We start from the raw sequence: 18,225 nt of genomic DNA, 5'->3' as shown, positions 1-18,225 counted from the left end.
GAGCATCTTGAATTTCTCCTGCATCTTGAATTTCTCCTTTTTGAGGTAGGGATTGACGCCCCTTAAATCCAAGATAGGGCGAAGACCGTTGCTCTTCTTCGGAGTCAGAAAGTAGCGGGAATAACAACCACTACCTACTTCTGACATCGGAGAGAGCCATAACTTCCTTGCGGAGTAAGGTCAAATGATCCTCCATCAGCCGTTCTTTTGCTGGAGGGGCAGAGGGAGGGAAAGACTGGAAGGGAATAGCCCTTCTGTATGATCTGCAAGACCCATTTGTCCGCCAGTGAAGGAGATGAAATTGAATCTTCCTTCAAACTGGGCGGACATGGTCTTGCAGAACCATACTAGGAGGGCTTGGGTGTTGCGGAAGAGGGAGGCTGGGTGGTGGCCGACCTCTAGCTAGACCCTCTGGGTCTGAAAGTACCACAACCTCGTCCTCGCACAGGATGCTGTGAAGCTGGAGGACAGTGGCTAACCTGTAGTTGGCATGGTACCACGCCCCTCCCAAAGCCTCAAAAAGGGCTATAGACAGACTGCTTTAGAGTTGTTGCTGTGAGGCCCAAGGATCTGGCCGTAGCTTGAGAGTCCTTGAACCTCTAAAGCGCAGAGTCTGCCTTCTCACCAAAAAGGTGTAAGCCATCAAAAGCATGTCCATTAAGTTCAACTGGATATCCCCGAAAAGCCAGTGGTACGTCGCAAGGAGTGGCGTCAGAGGGCCACTGTTGAAGAAATCGCCCTGACCAGCGAGTCAGTTGTGTCAAAGCCACACCTGATAGTAAACTTGGCTGCATCTCTCCCAACCGTGACAGCTTGGGTGAGAGCTCCCCATACACCTTCTGGGACCTGGGGCAGCACTTGTGCCACAGTTTCCCATAAAGTATGGGAAAAATGGCGCAATAGGCAAGAGGTGTTTACCGACCTCAGTGCCTGGTTGTAGGAAAAAATAAACTTCTTTCCAAGTTGGTCCAGCCTCTTGGATTCCCTATCTGGGGGAGTGGAATGGAAGGCACCATGAGAAGTGGAGGCTTGGACCACCAAGCTCTCCGGGGTGGGGTGTTGGGTGAGGAATCTAGGGTCAGTTGGAGCTGGTCTATGGCGGCGGCCTATTGCCCTATTCACATGAGCTCTGTGCTGGATTTGGACCACGTTACCAGAAGGACATCTGTGAGGGCCTCATTGAACGCTAACATAGGCTACGATGTAGCAACCCCTGTATGAAGCACCTCTGTCAGGATATTAGTCCTGACTGGCACTGTAGGCAAGTCTAGGTCCAAGACCTCAGCTGTCCTATGCACCACCCTAGCATATAATGCACCCTCCTTTGTAGCCACAGCGAGAGGAGAGAGCATCCCAGTATCAGGAGAAGAATCCAGTCCACTGGCTTCTCCTAGCTCTTCATACCAGTCCCTCTAATTCATATTCCAAAGGGTCCTCAGACCCCTTCCACTCCTCACCTGTGCCTGGCTGTTCCAAATAAGCCTCAGGCACTGATCTGGGCCTAATCGGCCCTGTCAAAATCAACATCGTATGACCTCGTTCCAGCTCCGGATCATCCGGAATGAGGATGCGGCTACCACCACCAGTGGGCGCCTGTGGTGGATGGAGCGTCGACGTCTGGACCGGCACCGGAGGAGGTCGATTGTGAGAACCCAGTGCCAGTCTGGATCCGCTATCGAATCCTGGGGTCCCCAACGGCATTGAGACCAAAGCCGCTGATGCCGAATCCAATGGGGCCCCTGCTGACCCTGTGGGGCCCGAAGACCCACAGAGGGTGCGCAGCCCACTCAAAAACAAGGCACATAGCCAAGTAAAATTCCTTAATTTGAGCGGGGTCGCTCTGGTTCACGGAAAGGAGGGAAGACACAGAGTCAACCCTGGTGAGGGCTCCATGGAGCTGTGCTCAGAACATCGAGGTTCCTTGGACGCCTCGTCGCCCGACGGGCGTAGGCAAATTTAAGTCTGCTTGGACTTCTTCTTGTTGTGCCTCTTACCTGAATGCCCCGATGACCTCGAATGAGAGGAAGATGACTTGGGGTCCTAGAGCGGTGCCGCGAGTTCCTCCTATAGCGAGACTGTGATCTCCTCGGAGTCGCGCCGACCGAAGACGGCTGCCGGGCCACTAGAAGTTTAAGGGATCTCTCTCTCAAGGCCTTCGGAGCCATGGTCCGACAGTCAAAGCACGACTTCGCATCATGGGCCTTCTCGAGGCACCAGAGACAAACTTGGTGTAGATCAGTGACCGACATGGCGTGATGACATGCGCCACACAGTTTGAATCCAGTCTTCCTCAAAGTCATTCGCACAATCGAAAAAGTATTTGACAAAACTTCGAAAAAAGGCTAGCTCTATCCAGACCTGCGCTTAACTGGCGCAGAAGGAAAAGAAATGACGTACACGCACCGAGGTGGTGCCTATATAGAAGACTGTGATGTCACAGACGGCTCCAGTGATGCTGACGACGCCACGCAGAGCAGGACGATGCACACAGATCCGAACGATGCTACCAGACGATGGGTGCAGAGTACTGCTCGGCAGAAAAATTCCGGATTCTAAGCTGACGCCAGAGAATTTTAAGATAAGGAATCTACAGCTAGAAGTCTATATCAGATAAATTTTTTGCAAAGACCGGTAAAATGGGTGTATGTGTACTTTGATTTTATTAGGGCTTAGAAACATTACAGTCAGTTCTCGAACCCTGTGATCTCAAGTTTGTTATATTTTAAGTTCTAAGGGCAATGGATACTTCTGGGGTGGAAGTACTGGGAGAGGAGCATTTATGTGGGGGACTTAGGGATGTGGAGTGTTGTTTTAGGTGTTTGTGTCTGGTGAGACAACATTGTAAGTTATCCAAATTAAGTCATTATTATTAGTAGATGCTCAATAGTAATACAGAAGACTGAACAAGATACCTATAGGTTTTGCATAATGTCACGAAATGTTAATGGACTGACGATAAAATAAGGAGGAGAATAGTACTGCAATTTGCTAAGCGACAAGCCCCCATAATAGATTTCAAAAAGGCCTTTGACTCTTTAGCCTGGAACTTTCTTTCCAGAATTCTTCGGAGACCGGACTTTGGAGCACAATTCCTGACATATCTCAAACTTCTCTATAGGGAACAGCTAGCTAGAATAAATGGCACAACCCCTTCCCTTTAAGACAAAACAATGTACAGAACAGGGATGCCCCTAATCACCTCTTAAAGTTGCCTTGGCCAGTGAACCACTGAGAGCATGGATAAACTCTGAAGGACTGGTACAGGAATTAAAGTGGGACAAAATCACGAATTACAGCTTCCCTTTATGCGGACAACCTTTTGCAAGATACCCACGTTGAACAGGTCAAAGATTAATGGACGCCCTAGATGCATTTGGGAAGGTCTCTCGACTGTCAGTTGATTGGGACAAATATGTAATATACCCATTGTTAGGAAGCGCCCCAGCAATTTTCTAGCACTACCATTTATGGACAGCATTGGACAGTTTAAAAAAACTGGAAATATAGATCACTGCTAACCCCTAACAATGCTAACGTAAATCTCAAACCTCTACTAAGCAAGCTGTGCAACGACCTGGACAATTGTAAGTCATTGCCAATCATGGGCAGGACTGAACAGTTTGCCTTGCCCCACATCCCGTATATACGCCAAAACTACACATAGCAAATCCATTGCACCTTTTTCAAAAAGGTTCGGCAATATACATTTAGTTCAGCAGACTAAACTCTACAGTTAGCATTGGATACATTTGTTCAGCCTGTGTATTATGAATGGCTAGCAATAGCTGATCAGCTGTTACACTATTAACTGTCATCCCTACTTAATATGATCAACGACTGGCTATTTGGACAATGGGACAACCCAGCATACAGACTAAAAAACTCTAAGCTCCACTAGAAATGAACTTAATATCAATCTTATATGGTGGCCAGAAATTTACAATCCTTCACCCTGTCACCAAATTAGTTACTGACTGCTGCCCTGAAGTTCTCCAATGGATGGGGTTGGATATAATCATATGCAGAAGACAGGTGGGAGACTGGCTATAACCTACTACTGGCTTACCTGGTTTCAATAATGGTATCACATCGGAATAACCAAGCATGGCGTATATGAGAGAGAAATCATATTAAAACGTTCCAGGCTCCGAGTTAGGAATTTCTACTTGACAAATTTCAAAATCTGCAAATACCTAGGTTATGCCACACCAAAGAAGCCCACAAACATGGCTCAAACGCCCTTCACAAAGTTAGCTCATTGGAGGCAAAAGTGACAGTGGAAGGTCTTGGAAACAAAAACATATCACAAATTTCGGAAACATTACTTATCAATGCACTCAATAAGAATCAAGCACTTAACTCACAATTAGTGGCAGATAAAGGATCATTAGAAGATGACTGGAGAGATGTGCTAATGGCCCCTTGTGCTCAGGCTATGGTGACTTTATTCCTAATTCAACGCAAGTATTTACGCAGGATATATTATTCTCAAGAACGACCATGGACAATGATCTGGAGCATTAGGATATAGAGTTGCAGCTGGGGATTTCTTTTCATATCAGTTGGATATGTGCAATCATTTTAAGGTGCTGAGGTAGGATCTGCAAGGTGCTGACGAAGGGATTACCCTGGCCATTCAGTCTCCCCCAAAATGGTGCTCTTGAGTGTGATGCAGAAAGAAGGAAATAAATACAAAAAGGCAACACTCAGTGGTAGTACTGAGACTAAGCAGTGGCAGTCCAAAACATCACCCCCAATATGTGAATAGCAGACACAAATGGACAGATGATCTTCTGCTTAATTTACAATATATAAATTGAGAAGGTGCCCACATAAAAATTATAGGATATGGGAAATATAGTTGGAATATTTTAAAGTAACAGTAACATGAGACAATTCAAAAGAATAGTAATGTACCTATTTTCTTTAACAAATGTGGTACCAGTACATACTTGTCATGTTGCATTACCTGGGGGAAAATGCACATACAGAGGCATGTTTGAATTGAAGATATTATGCAAATAAAACGTCACAATAAAAAAAAACATTGGTAAAGCAAGTTGCCTCCCTTGCACCCAGGACCACTAAGAAATTACAACTTATCATAACATATTGATGTATTGTAGAATTCGGGCTGACACCATTGATTCTATTCTTGGTAAACAAAACAGTTCTAGTAAAAGACTGATACCTTAAGATTTTCAAAGTTATCCATAAACTCATGACTTTGCTCCCAAAGAATTAAACTGTTGACAGATACCAAACAGTGCAAGTGCTACAATAATATTTTGGTTTCTATCAACACCCCAATTTGTGCTTAAACCCTTTTATTTGATTCAGTGCCCCACAAGTCCTTCTATTGAAATTAAGGTGTCTACTGTAACAAAAAATAGCTCTAGGCAGACTTTTAAATTGGGGACAGTGTGTCAGATTGAACCAGAATTCCAAACCCTGGAGTAAGCCTTAAGTGATCAACTTAACTACACTTGGAGATTGTACAAAGCATCCTAGGACACCAGTAAACAATAACAGCCACCACCACAAACAATGACCGTGACAGTCAACACAGAAAATGTTTCTCAGACATCATTCAACTTAATCTCCAAAACAGCTGCCACACTCGCTTGGAGGATCATCAAATATACTGCCCCTTCTCATTTCATTCCCTGGAAAATATTGAACAGAGTATGTCCAAGTAAATCCCTTAATGAGTAGTCAAAAGATATGGCTCCTACAGGCTTCTTCCCACTCCTGCTGAGCGTAAATAAGGTAGTCACTGAACTTAAAAGCACATATGATGAAAACTCGGCATTCTGGTGTAACTCCATCCCTATATGAGATCAACAAACCGAAGAGGTACAACTCATCTGATGTTGTGGGATTTATGCTTTGAGCCAAGGCAGTAATCTACATCTCCAGTAAGTGAGGGACCGCTGTCTTGGCTCCAAAAGGTAAGTCACACAACATCAGATGTCTGCTAAGTGAAGGACACTGGAAATCCTGTCTTCGAAGGGTTTGTGTGCATGATTAATCTGGAGATCATATCCAATAAAAAGTGCTCTTGTTGGCACAACCAAAAACTGAACTAAAGGTCTTGATGCCTCAATTCCTAAACTGATCAGAGAGGATATTCTCCAATTTCATATTCCCTGGCTGCCAGTCAGAGTCATGAACAGCCTATTGCTCACGATCCTTGGCAAGTAGGTTTTAAAATGTTGACAGTTTTCAACATGACTTTACTTGCTTGAAGGCTTTTATCAGAAGAAAAGCAATGGTTTAACTCTTTTGGCTGCTTTTTATGGTTACTAGCAATTGTGACTAATGGCAGAGGCCAACAGTAGAGAAAAGGAACAACTATGACATATTCCTCCTTCTCTAAGAGTTTTAACACAAAAAAAACTTCAATAAGTGCAACTAGCTTTCTGAACACATACAATGCCAAAAGGCAACGAGATGTTTCCATCTGCAATAGTAGTAAGTAAAACACTAAATTTGTAATTTAGGAGTTTTAGAGGCTCAGAGACTCATAGCCTATGTGAAACAACATCCATGGAAAATATGAGGATAATATATATTCAAATGGTTTTCCTTTAACTGTTACATTGCAAGCCAAAAAGGCTACATAAACAGAATCATGAAAGAACAACTTTAGATGCATTATGTATACGAATGAAAAGTAAATGCATTATTAGGCTTAACAGTGTCCTTCTATTGTGAACAGTATTCAAACATCGGATACTAATTATCTTTTAAACACAGAATAAAATTGACCATGAAACGTGATATCTCACTTACTGCTAATCTGTGGGGGATCTTTAACTTTACTGGGAGAATTAGAGTTTTCTGTCCATCGATGTGACTGAGCTGATATAGGTACGGTTGGAATGGGGGGTAGCTTTTCTCTCCAATTCACTCCATCAAGGTCCATTAAAGTTCTTGTTATTCTGAGAAAACAAACAGTGTAGTTGAAAATATGCATACACTACACTACAGCTCTTAGCTCTTAGAAAAACAGTACATTTATAGCATAAAGGGACAGATTTTGGACAAGACTGTATAAGCCCTATCCATGTTTATGAACTCTTAAGTTTACTTTAAGTAAAATGTTAAGGAATGCCACACAGCTGCAGCCTGAGAGGCTTCTGCATACAGGACAATATGTCCCTGAGAACAAAAAGTAAGAAAACTGTAAACAGTGCAAATGCATACTTTCCCCTGATTTTACTCATTTGCACATCCCACGTCAGGAAAATTCTTGCTGAGTAATACTGGTCTTGGATAGTTACACCTATGTTTACTTGTCAGCTATGGTTAATAAAGCACATTGCCCAACACGATTTGTGTTTTTCAGGGAACAAATCTCCAACCTCAGCTGGAACGGATAGTCTCTCACCTTCTCCTATCTTGAGGGCCATAAGTTGCTGCTTCCCTCACCATGGCTCTGGCGACTTCCAGGATCAGTACTGACCTCAGTGAGGTAGGATTCACTGATGCAAAAAAATCAATAAGCATTGGCTGAAAGGGAGACAGTCAAATACTGGTGGTATAGTGAGAGAAGGTCAGGAACAGAAGTGTCAATGATTTACTGATGTGCCACGTCTGTAGCACTACAGATGCACTACTGAAGACGCATAGTGCAGATTCTTAGCAAGAGAGAGGTTAATAGAATATAGTAAATAAGCACTGCAACTCTGAGATCCTACTGTTTACTAAGTGTGACTCACTCCTGCCCTTCTTGTTGAGGCCATTTTATAAGATTTCAAACTCCCGTTAACAATTGTTATATAAGCAGTCAACACGGAATTCTGAATTGGTTGGTTTGTCTGCCCAGTTCTTTGTGACGCTGTGCTGTTATTTAATTATGTAGTGTCTCTTTCCCCATCCAAACCTACAAGCTCCTAGTCTCTCTCTTAGCTAGTGCCTTGGTTGCATTACCAGTATGCCTAGTAGAACTGCTGAAGCTAGTTTTCCAGCATCAGCAGTACCTGACATAACTACTATTTTGCATTTGCTTGTACCCCCTTTTTTGGCATGGTTACCCCCACTTATTGCCTGCTGTCAGTGAGTTTTGACTGTTCACTGGGATCCTGCTAACCAGGACCCCAATGACTCTGCTTTCTCCCTCTAAATTTGGTTGCTTAGGACTTAACACTCCCCACAATTGGCATACTGGTGTCCCCATCTAAGTCTATAGTATATGGTACCTAGCTATCGAGGGCCTGGGGCACCAGGGGTTCCCCATGGGCTGCAGCACGTATTGTGGCTCCCATGGGAGCCTTTGCAAAATGTGTCTGCAGTCCTGCCATTGCAGCCTGTGTGAAAAGGTGCATGCATTCTTTCACTACAGTTCACTGCACCAAGTCACTGTAAGTCACGCCTTTGGCAGGTTCTCCTAGCCCAGAGGGCATGGTGCAGGTGCATGTGTGTGAGGGCACCCCTGCGTGAGCAGTTGTGCCGCAACAAACTCCACCTCCATTACACTGGACTTCGCAAGTGCGGGGAAGCCATTTTACCCATGTACTGGACAGCTACATAATGGTGTCCAGCTACATAATGGTAAATCCGAGCCTGGGCATGTTTGGTATCAAACATGTCGGAATCATACCCCAATACGGTTGCTAGTATTGGTTGTATGATTCCATGCACTCTGGGGGCTCCTTAGAGGACCATCAACATTGCTCCTACCAGTCTTCTGAGGTTTTCCGGGCAGCCTGCACTGCTGCCACCCCTCAGACAGATTTCTGCCCTCCTGCTGCTTGACCAGCTCAGGCAGGGGAAGGCTGAACAAATGATTTCCTGTGGGAGAGGGAGGTAACACCCTCCCCCTTGGAAAAAGGTGTTACATGGCGTGGGAGGGGTAGCCTCCCCAAGCCACTGGTATGCTTTGAAGGGCACATTTGGTGCCCTCCATGCATAAACCGTTTGCAACCAGTCCAGGGACCACCGGTCCCTGCTCTACTGCGAAACTGGTCAATGAAAAGGGGAGTGACCACTCCCCTGTCCATCACCACCCCAGGGGAGGTGCCCAGAGCTCCTCCAGGTGGCCAGTTGATTCTGCGATCTTGAATCCAATGACAACCAGCTGTGTGGATCCTCTCGCCTCCGGAACTGCAAGGATCATGCATCACAGGTGGTGGTCTGGAGTGGTCCCCTTGGTCCTCTCTACCAGCTGTCCAACCTGGGAGACGGTAAGCCCTTGCCTCTCCTGGAAGGGCAGTATCCCTGTGCACCGCAATTCCTTCAGCTACCAAGGCTTGTTTGTTCCACCTCCAAGGGATCTTTAGGCTCCGTGTAGCCCCGGCCCCCAGCCCTCCATCCTGCAAAGCACAGTCTCTTGCCTGCTGCTCCAACGATGTGGGACTCCTCTTCAGGTGTGCTAAGTGGGCCTCACTGCGACTCTCCCAATTGCTGAAGGTCACCTCGGACTCCCCTCGTTGGGTTGAGTCCCCTGGACCTTACTAGTCCTCTTCAGCCTTCCAAAACCTTCTTCACTGACTCTTTCCAGCACCAGCATCACAATAGTCGATGTGGAACATCACTTACATCACTTCTGGAACTCCTCTTCTGCTCCTGTGCTGCACTGCTGACTTTCTTCATCCACCGTCAACCGGGTTCTGCATCCACAGAAGGGTAGGTAGTAGCTCCTGCCACAGCCGGACACTCCAACTCGAACTGGACTTGGTCCCCTTTCTCTGCAGGTCCTCTTCTGTCAGGATCCACCTTTGGTTTCTTCCAGTCTTGTCTAAGTCTTGCACATGTCCTTTTCCAAAGTCCTCCTGTTGGTTTTGGGGAAAACCAGGCACTTACCTCTTCTCTCTTGGTCGCTGGGGGGGACACTGGTACTCACCTCTTGGGGTTCCTAGTTCCTCCAGCTCCCCTCTTCTGATTCCACATCCTTGGGTGGGGACTGCCTTTCAAACGCCTCTTTTTTAGTATACTGGTTTGGCTCCATATAGGGCCTTCACTGTTGCCATTGCTTTTACAAATGCCTATTTCTTTCTATGCTATTTCCCGATTGCTGATGTTGATGTGAATATAATAGTGTTTTTACTTACCTCCAGGTGGGTTATACCCTATAGAGTATTCTAGTATTTGTGTTACCATAATAAAGTACCTTTATTTTTGTAACACTGTGTGGTTCTTTCATGCTCGTAAGAGATGTGCGAATACAGTGGTATTGCATAAGCTTTCTATGTCTCCTAGATAAGTCTTTGCTGCTCATCCACAGCTACCTCTAGAGAACCCTGGCTTCCTAGACACTGTCTAAACCTCACTAATATGGGATACCTGGACCTGGTATAAGGTAATAATACCATAGGTGGTAACCACACAACAGGCCAGCTTCCTGTGTTATTTCAGATGAATATGTTCCCAATTTCTGTCACCAGTCCTTTTCATTGTTCTCAACTTCAAAATGTCTTGTGGTAATCACAATAAAGGCAAAATTTCTTCTCTAACAATCTTTCTGGAGGAAACTCTACCTGCACATTCCTCACCTGTTTAATATCTCCAGTTCCCAGACTGGATCGAGAAACGTCTGTAGCTCTCTGTGCCTGTACGGGGTGTTTGACTATTTTAGGACCAGAAACAACTCCTTGGTGATGTCACTGGAGTCAAAGTATCCAGGCCTGGAGCATCATTGTCACTTTCCCATCCATGTTTTTCATGTCCTTAGAGGTAGAGCCAAGAAATGCATCCATAGAAACAGTACAGTGCAGTCCCATTTGCATACTTTTTACCTGGCCTATGACCATGTTTGAGAACAGGGAGGGTGGTGCAATTGCAACAACGCCACAGGTACTACATCCACGAGAAAGATCATTACTGAAGGTAAGTAACGGTTTCTTTTGATGAATACTTCTACCTGCAGAATCTTCACCTTTTGACTAGATCCAAAGCAGTACCTCCCAAGGTGCTGGGTCTGATGGAATGGTGAAACAAGGAAATTCTGGAGCAGTGAGCGTGTGAAATTGCCACCCCTTCTCACTTCTGAATCCAGGCAATAATGCTTGGTAGAGGTGTGAAGAACGTCCATGTCATTACCTGACAGATCTCAAAGAAAGGAACCTTTGTGGTTAATGCTGAAGCGGAAGTATTTGCCCTGATGGAATGGTCCGGGATTGCGTCTGACAGCTCCTTTTTTTGCCAGGGAGTAGCACATGGTATCCAAAATTATGCATTGGGGTAAAGATGACTTTTGGCCTGCCTTGCCTTTACTGCTAGCCCTTTACCCCACAAAGAGCTAGTCTTCAGACCTTTTGCCTTGAGTGTGGTTGATGTAGTAACCGACTGCCCTTCTGGGGTCCAGCCAGTGTAGCCACTCCTCAGCTTTGGAGGGAGTAGATGGTAAAAAAGTGGGAAGGGTCCTAGACTGTTCCAGATGGAAAGAAGTCACCACCTTGGTAAAGAAAACCACTTTAGTCCTGAGGACCAACCTGTCTGGAAAGAAGCAGACGAAAGGATGTTTGGCACTCCATGCCTGCAACTCGTTAATGCATCTCCCTGAAACAATGGCTACTAGAAAAACTGTTTTAAGAGTCAACACTCTCAGTTGCCATCTGTGTAGTGGCTCAAAAAGAGCAACATTCAAAGAAGTCAACACGGATTCAGATCCCATTGGGGCACAATAAATTGGGACAAAGGAAAACAGGTTGTCAGTGCCTTCAAAAACATCATCACAATCTGGAATTTGTACAAGTCTGGGAGGCAGATAAATGCAGACAAGGCTGCAGTGTGGCTCAGCAGAGCTGTAGGTGAGTACCATTACTCACCTATAGCTCTGCTAAGCTAGTGAGTGTGCAAAGCAATAGGCCTCCAGCTAGCAGGCTTTTCAGGAATCCGCAAAATGCTATACACACCAGGAGACAAATCTATTCCACCTTTTAGAGTATATTGTTTTGATGGCGAGGCGATGAGCAGAAAGGATCATGTTGACCACCTCTTGTAGCAGCTGAAAAGAAATTAAAGAAACTTGCTCAATCTTCAGGGATGAAGACGAACGCTCTGGAGGATGGGATGCAGAACCTGGTCCTCTAACTGGGAGAGACTGTCCGCTAAGATAGTTAGGAATAACAGGGGACAAAATGAGAGGTGCCATACCCTTGTCAGCAAATCCAGAGCGATGAAGACGACTTGGGCCTAGTCCTGGGAAATCTTCATCAGCACCTCAGGGATCAAGCATTATGAGAGGAAATGCATTGTGAAGTGGAATATTTCACTTCAACTGAAACAAGTGCCCAAAGGATCCATGCAAAGGATAGTGGAGGGCAGAGAACTGCAAGCAACTGCTTGCACATGGCTAACAGATCCACTTCAAGGATGCACCACAAATTCACTTGAGGCGTGCAACACAGAGCAAAGATGTTCTGCACTACCTCTGGTTAGAGAAGCCACTCATGGTGAACGAATTGATGGGGACTGAGGCTGTCAAGCCTTAGTGTTCATAAAACCGGCCAGATGGATGGTGACCAGCCAGACCCTATGTTGGTTTTCAACACAGACGGTAAGATCCCCACTCCTCCCTGCTTGTAGATGTACCACCTTGTGGTAGTGTTGCCTGTTAAGATGTACAGACTAATCAGGAAGGGAGGAAGGCCTTGCCCTCAGTTAGATCAAGTTGATGTGTAGACCCTGCTGTAGTGGGGAGCATTGCAAGTCCGACCACTTTGAACATGCTTTCAGAGAGAATGCTGGAATGGCACCTGGTGGCAGAACTCAGGGTAGTCGAGAAGTAGCATCAAAACAGAGCCTAAAGTCACGAGAATCAGGCAGGAATCTTGGTGTAGGCCTAAGGGCCAAGAGTGCAGTGGAAGTCTCTTCAGTGAGAGGGAATTCCACCAACTTTGTCTCTGAAGACGACTCAGTAGGAGGGCGGGAATGCTGTGGCAACTTAAATTTAGAAGAACAATGTTTTGATAATAAGTTTACACGCTTCCTCTATATGTGCTTGTAACATTTCTCTCTCAAAGATTTAGAAGAGGGAGAAGATGAAGGCTTGGATATAAGCCGAGACCAGAGTCAGAGACGGTCATCACGGGTGCAAGCTATGAAACATTTTGCCTCCCTTTCTTCAGTAGCCTTGGGTTAATGTACAAGTTACTTACCTTCGGTAGCAAAATATCTGGTAGCAACATATTTTAGTTGCAGATTCCTTACCTTGGAATTTCCCCCAGGCGTCAGACTGGAGCTGGAGATTTTTATTCGAGTAAGTACCCTTGGGCGTCGGTCGACTCTGCGGGCGGCATTGCGTAGATGCCGTGATGACTTCGGGAGTAGTACATAGACACCGCCTTAGTGCAGTGACATCAGTTTCTTTTAACGACTTTCCACTCCAGACCGCAGAGCAGCTAAGAACACTGAGATTGGTGCACCAGAGCTAAGGACCTGAAGGGGAATCCCTGTCCCTACAAATCAGTTCGCAAGCAGGGAGGATAGGTGGTTTGGTAAGGAATCTGCAACTAGAATATATCTCTACCAGGTATTACGTTACCGAAGGTAAATAACTTATACATCTGATAGAGACTTCTAGTTGCAGATTCCTTACCTTATAATAGATACCCAAGCAATGTCATCCTCGAAGGTGGGCTGCGAACCAAGATCATACTAGAAAGTCCTGCAGGACTGACCAACCAAAGTAGCCATCTCGACGGACCCGACTGTCCAGGCAGTAGTGTTTAGCAAACGTGTGTAGCTTCCAGGCAGATATCCAGAAGAGGAACTCCGCGTGCTAATGCAGTGGAAGCAGCAGTCACTCTGGTGGAATGAGCACGCAAGACCTCAGGGGGTTGCTTCTTGGCCAAAGTGTAGCACATATTGATGCAAAGAAGTACCCATTGAGAAATGGTATGTTTTTGTGCCACCTTCCCTTTCTTCGCACCCACATACCAGACAAAGGGTTGATCGTCCACTCTGAAATCTTTAGTACGATTAAGATAGAACGTCAATGCTCTTTTTAGGTCCAGACGGTGGAGTCCCTCCTCCTCATGGGAAGGATGTGGGGATGCGTAAAATGTAGGCAAGGTGATGGACTGGTATACATGAAAAGGCGTAACCACCTTGGGAAGGAAGGAAGCCTTAGTGCGCACACCACTTTGTCAGGGTGCACAGACAAGAATGGAGGGCCTGAAGCTCACTCACTCTGCGTGCAGAAGTGATGGCAACACGAAAGACAGTTTTAAAGGTGAGGATCCATAAGGGACAGTTCTGCATCAACTCAAAGGGAGTACACATTAAATAAGTAAGGACAAGTTTGAGGTCCCACTGAGGAATGATAAATGGAGTGGGAGGAAATAAATGGGTGAGACCTTTTAGGAATCTACCACAATAGGAAATTTAAAGAGTGAGGGCTGATCAGGTAATCTAAGAAAGGCCAAAATGGCAGATAAATACCCTTTAAGGGTGCCAAAAGCAGAGCCTTGCTGGGCCAAAGAAAGAATGAACAAAAGAACATCAGATAGAGGGGCAGAGAGGGGATCAACAGACTTGTTGGTGCACCATGCCACAAATTTATGCCAACAACAGACGTATACCGTTATGGTGGAGGGACGCCTGGCTGCCAAGATAACATCACTGTCTTCGGGTAGAAGATCAAAAGTCGTCAACTGTCGCTGCTCAATCTCCACGCATGAAGGCGGAGATGGGACAGGATCGGGTGGAGAACCATCCTCTGCTGCTGCAACAGAAGATCTGCCAGAAGAGGCAATCTGAGTGGAGGATCAAAGGGCATACTCAATAGCTCTGTATACCATACTCTCCGTGCCTAGTCCGGAGCCACCAAGATCATTCCTGATCTTCTTGAGAACTCTGGGCAGAAGTGGTAAAGGGTGAAAGACGTAAAGGAGGCCGGAGTTCCACTCGACACGAGAAGCGTCTCCGAGCGAGTGCCGCCTTGGAAACTCCAACATGCAAAACAGCTGATATTGCACGTTCTCTGTGGAGGCGAACAGATCTAACCAAGGCTATCCCTACTGCTAAAAGAGACCTTGCACCACCTCCGGATGGAGACACCATTCGTGATCGGCTGTGCATCGACAGCGTTGAGAGAACCCGCCAGATGTTGAACCACTAGAGTAATGCCCTGATGTTCCACCCATATCCAGAGACGTAGTGCCTCCTGACAAAGGGTCCAGGACCCTACTCTGCCCTGTTTGTGGCAGTACCACATGGTGGTAGTATTGTCCGTGAACACCTGCAATACCTTCCCTTTGAGAAAGGGAAGAAGTGCCTTCAACCCAAGCCTGATCGCCCAGAGCTCCAGAAGATTGACATGGACCCCAGACTCCGCCGGACCAGAGGCCTCTGATCCCCGCCTCTCCCATGTGGCTGCCCCAACCCAAGAGCGACGCATCAGTCATTATAGATAGATCTGGTTGGGGAAGGGAGAGGGATCTGCCATGGATCCAATGCGGATTCGAAAGCCACCACTGCAGGTCTTCTGCAGTCCCCTTCGAGATCTGGACCATGTCGGCGAGATTCCCCTGATGCTGCGCCAACTGGAACTTCAAGTCCCACTGCAGAGCATGCATATGCCATATGGCATGTGTCACTAGCAGGATGCAGGAGGCCATGAGGCCTAGCAGCCTTAGAGTCAGTCTCACCTAAACCCAAGACAGAGGCTGGAAAATCGGAATCATTGCCTGAATATCTTGGCATCTCTTTTCGGGAGGATAAGCCCAAAATTGCACTTTGTCCAGAACTACTCCGATGAAAGGGAATATTAGAGAAGGAGTCAGGGGGGCACATTTATAGTGAACCCCAGTGAATGCAGGAGGTCCGCCGTAGTCTGAAGGTGGGAGACGACAGCCTAGGATGAGCCCGACTTCAACACTCAGTCTTCGAGATAGGAGACGACAGAAAACTCTGATCTGCGCAGATGAGCAGCAACCACTGCCATCACCTTGGTGAACACCAGAGGGGCGCTGGTAAGGCCAAAGCGAAGCACGGTGAATTGAAAGTGCTCATGACCTACCTTGAACCACAGGTAACGCCTGGCGGCAGCCAAGATGTATGTGTGGGAATACACATCTTACAAGTCCAATGCTACCAGCCAGTCTCCTTGGTCTAGGGCAGACAAGACCTGATCTAAAGTGAGCATCCTGAATTTCTGCTTTTTTGAGAAAGAGATTGATGGTTCGGAGGTCTAGAATGGGCCGAAAACCCTTGTTCTTTTTGGTTATCAGAAAGAAGTGGGAATAGCACCCACTGCCTACTTCTGCTACTGGAAACCTCTCTATTGCTCCCTTGGCCAAGAGAGATGTAACTTCCTCATGGAGCAAGGACAGATAATCCTCCGTCAGCCGTTCTGCTGTTAGTGGTATTGGGGGAGGGAAAGATTGGAAAGGGAGGGAGTAGCCCCCTAAATGATATGCACCGCATCCCCCATTTGTCCGATGTAATGGACTACCAGTGGAGATGATGTTGGATTCTCCCTCCAACTAGGTAGCCATGGTCTTGCAGAACCAAATTAGGAGGCATTAGCAGCTGCAGCTGCTGGGGGGGTTGGTGGATGACTTCTGGCTACCAGACCCACGGGGTCAGAATGCACCATGTCCACGTTCTTGCACAGCTTGAGAAGCTTGCACAGGACGGTGGCAGGCATAGGGCTGGTGCTGTGGCATGCCCTTTTCATAGCCATGAAAGGGGTGAAAGCCAGACTGGGGGTGAAGTGTCACTGAAAGGCCCAAGGACTTAGCTGTAGCCTGTGAGTCCTAGAAGCACTTCAGTGCCGAGTCCGCCTTTTCTCCAAAGTGACGAGTCCCATTGAAAGGCATGTCCATGAGGTTGGCCTGAACATTACCCGAAAAGTCAGATGTTTTCCGCCAGACGTGGCACCTCAAGGCCACTTTCAAGGTAAGCGATCTGCCCAACAAGTCAATTGTGTCCAAACCACATCGAATGGTGAACTTTGCTGCATCTTTCCTTTCTTTCACTACTTGGGAGAAGATGGCCCACCGTATTTCACCGCCTGGTAAAGACACTGCACCCGCAGCCCCCAGGACCTGAAGGATCCGACCTCCAGTGCAGGAGCAACCCCCAGGTGGCCCTCTCCCCTGCCCAGGTGGTGGCTACCCCGAGGAGCTCCCCCCCCTCCTTGCCTGCCTGCTTCGCTGAAGAGACCCCTGGGTCTCCCATTGAAACCTATTGCAAACCTGATGCCTGTTTGCACTCAGCACCCGACCGCCCCCTTGCCGCTGAGGGTGTACTTTTTGTGCTGACTTGTGTCCCCCCGGTGCCCTACAAAACCCCCCTAGTCTGCCCTCCGAAGTCGCGGGCACTTACCTGCTGGCAGACTGGAACCGGGGCACCCCCTTCTCCATTGAAGTCTATGCGTTTTGGGCACCACTTTGAACTCTGCACCTGACCGGCCCTGAGCTGCTGGTGTGGTAACTTTGGGGTTGCTCTGCACCCCCAACAGTGGGCTACTTTGGACCCAACTTTGAACCCTGTAGGTGTTTTACTTACTTGCAAAACTAACCAAAACTTACCTCCCCCAGGAACTGTTGAAAATTGCACTGTCTAGTTTTAAAATAGCTTATTGCCATTTGTTGCTAAAACTGTACATGATATTGTGTTGATTCAAAGTTCCTAAGATACCTGAGTGAAATACCTTTCATTTAAAGTATTGTGTGTAAATCTTGAACCTGTGGTTCTTAAAATAAACTAAGAAATTATATTTTTCTATACAAAATCCTATTGGCCTAGAATTGTCTTTGCGTGTGTGTTCCTCATTTATTGCCTGTGTGTATGTACAACAAATGCTTAACACTACCCTCTGATAAGCCTACTGCTCGACCACACTACCACAAAATAGAGCATTGGAATTATCGCTTTTTGACGAAATCTGCAGCACTACATGCCACGAACAGATGTACAATGGGTAATTGACATTTTCCATATATATATATATATAAAATATGAAGTGCGAAGTTGTGATGCTCACTCACAACTGGGAAGGAGCATAGGCCTGCAAGGGTGAGCTTGCAAGATTTGCTGATTAATTTTCTAAGAGCAGCACTGTCATTGTGATAGTGTTTTATGTATTGAGGGAATTTAAATTTCCTGCAGATTGATTCAGCACTGTGAATTATGGGAAATAATACAGTTAGACCTTTTTTTTTAATGAAATATGAGCTTTGAAGCCAGAGGCAAACATTCACTTTATACATGCACTATATGGAAACAATACATAAAACACTTTCACGATGACAGTGCTGCTCTTAGAAAATT

At 46.4% G+C, this 18,225-nt stretch overlaps 1 protein-coding gene across 1 annotated transcript in view; it reads right to left on the bottom strand.

The window, feature by feature from the left end:
- Window positions 1–18,225, bottom strand: part of SPAG1 (sperm associated antigen 1) — a 697,262-nt gene that overhangs the window by 123,240 nt on the left and 555,797 nt on the right. Inside the window, exon 14 of the mRNA XM_069220554.1 lies at window positions 6,796–6,944. Coding sequence (XP_069076655.1) covers window positions 6,796–6,944 — 149 coding nt within the window. The remainder of the gene's footprint in view (window positions 1–6,795; window positions 6,945–18,225) is intronic.

The sequence above is a fragment of the Pleurodeles waltl genome, chromosome 2_2, assembly GCF_031143425.1.
Source record: "Pleurodeles waltl isolate 20211129_DDA chromosome 2_2, aPleWal1.hap1.20221129, whole genome shotgun sequence".
NCBI classification, from domain to species: Eukaryota; Metazoa; Chordata; class Amphibia; order Caudata; family Salamandridae; genus Pleurodeles; species Pleurodeles waltl.
The sequence above is the reverse complement of the archived record's forward strand: the minus strand, read 5'-3'. Positions and strand labels throughout refer to the sequence as shown.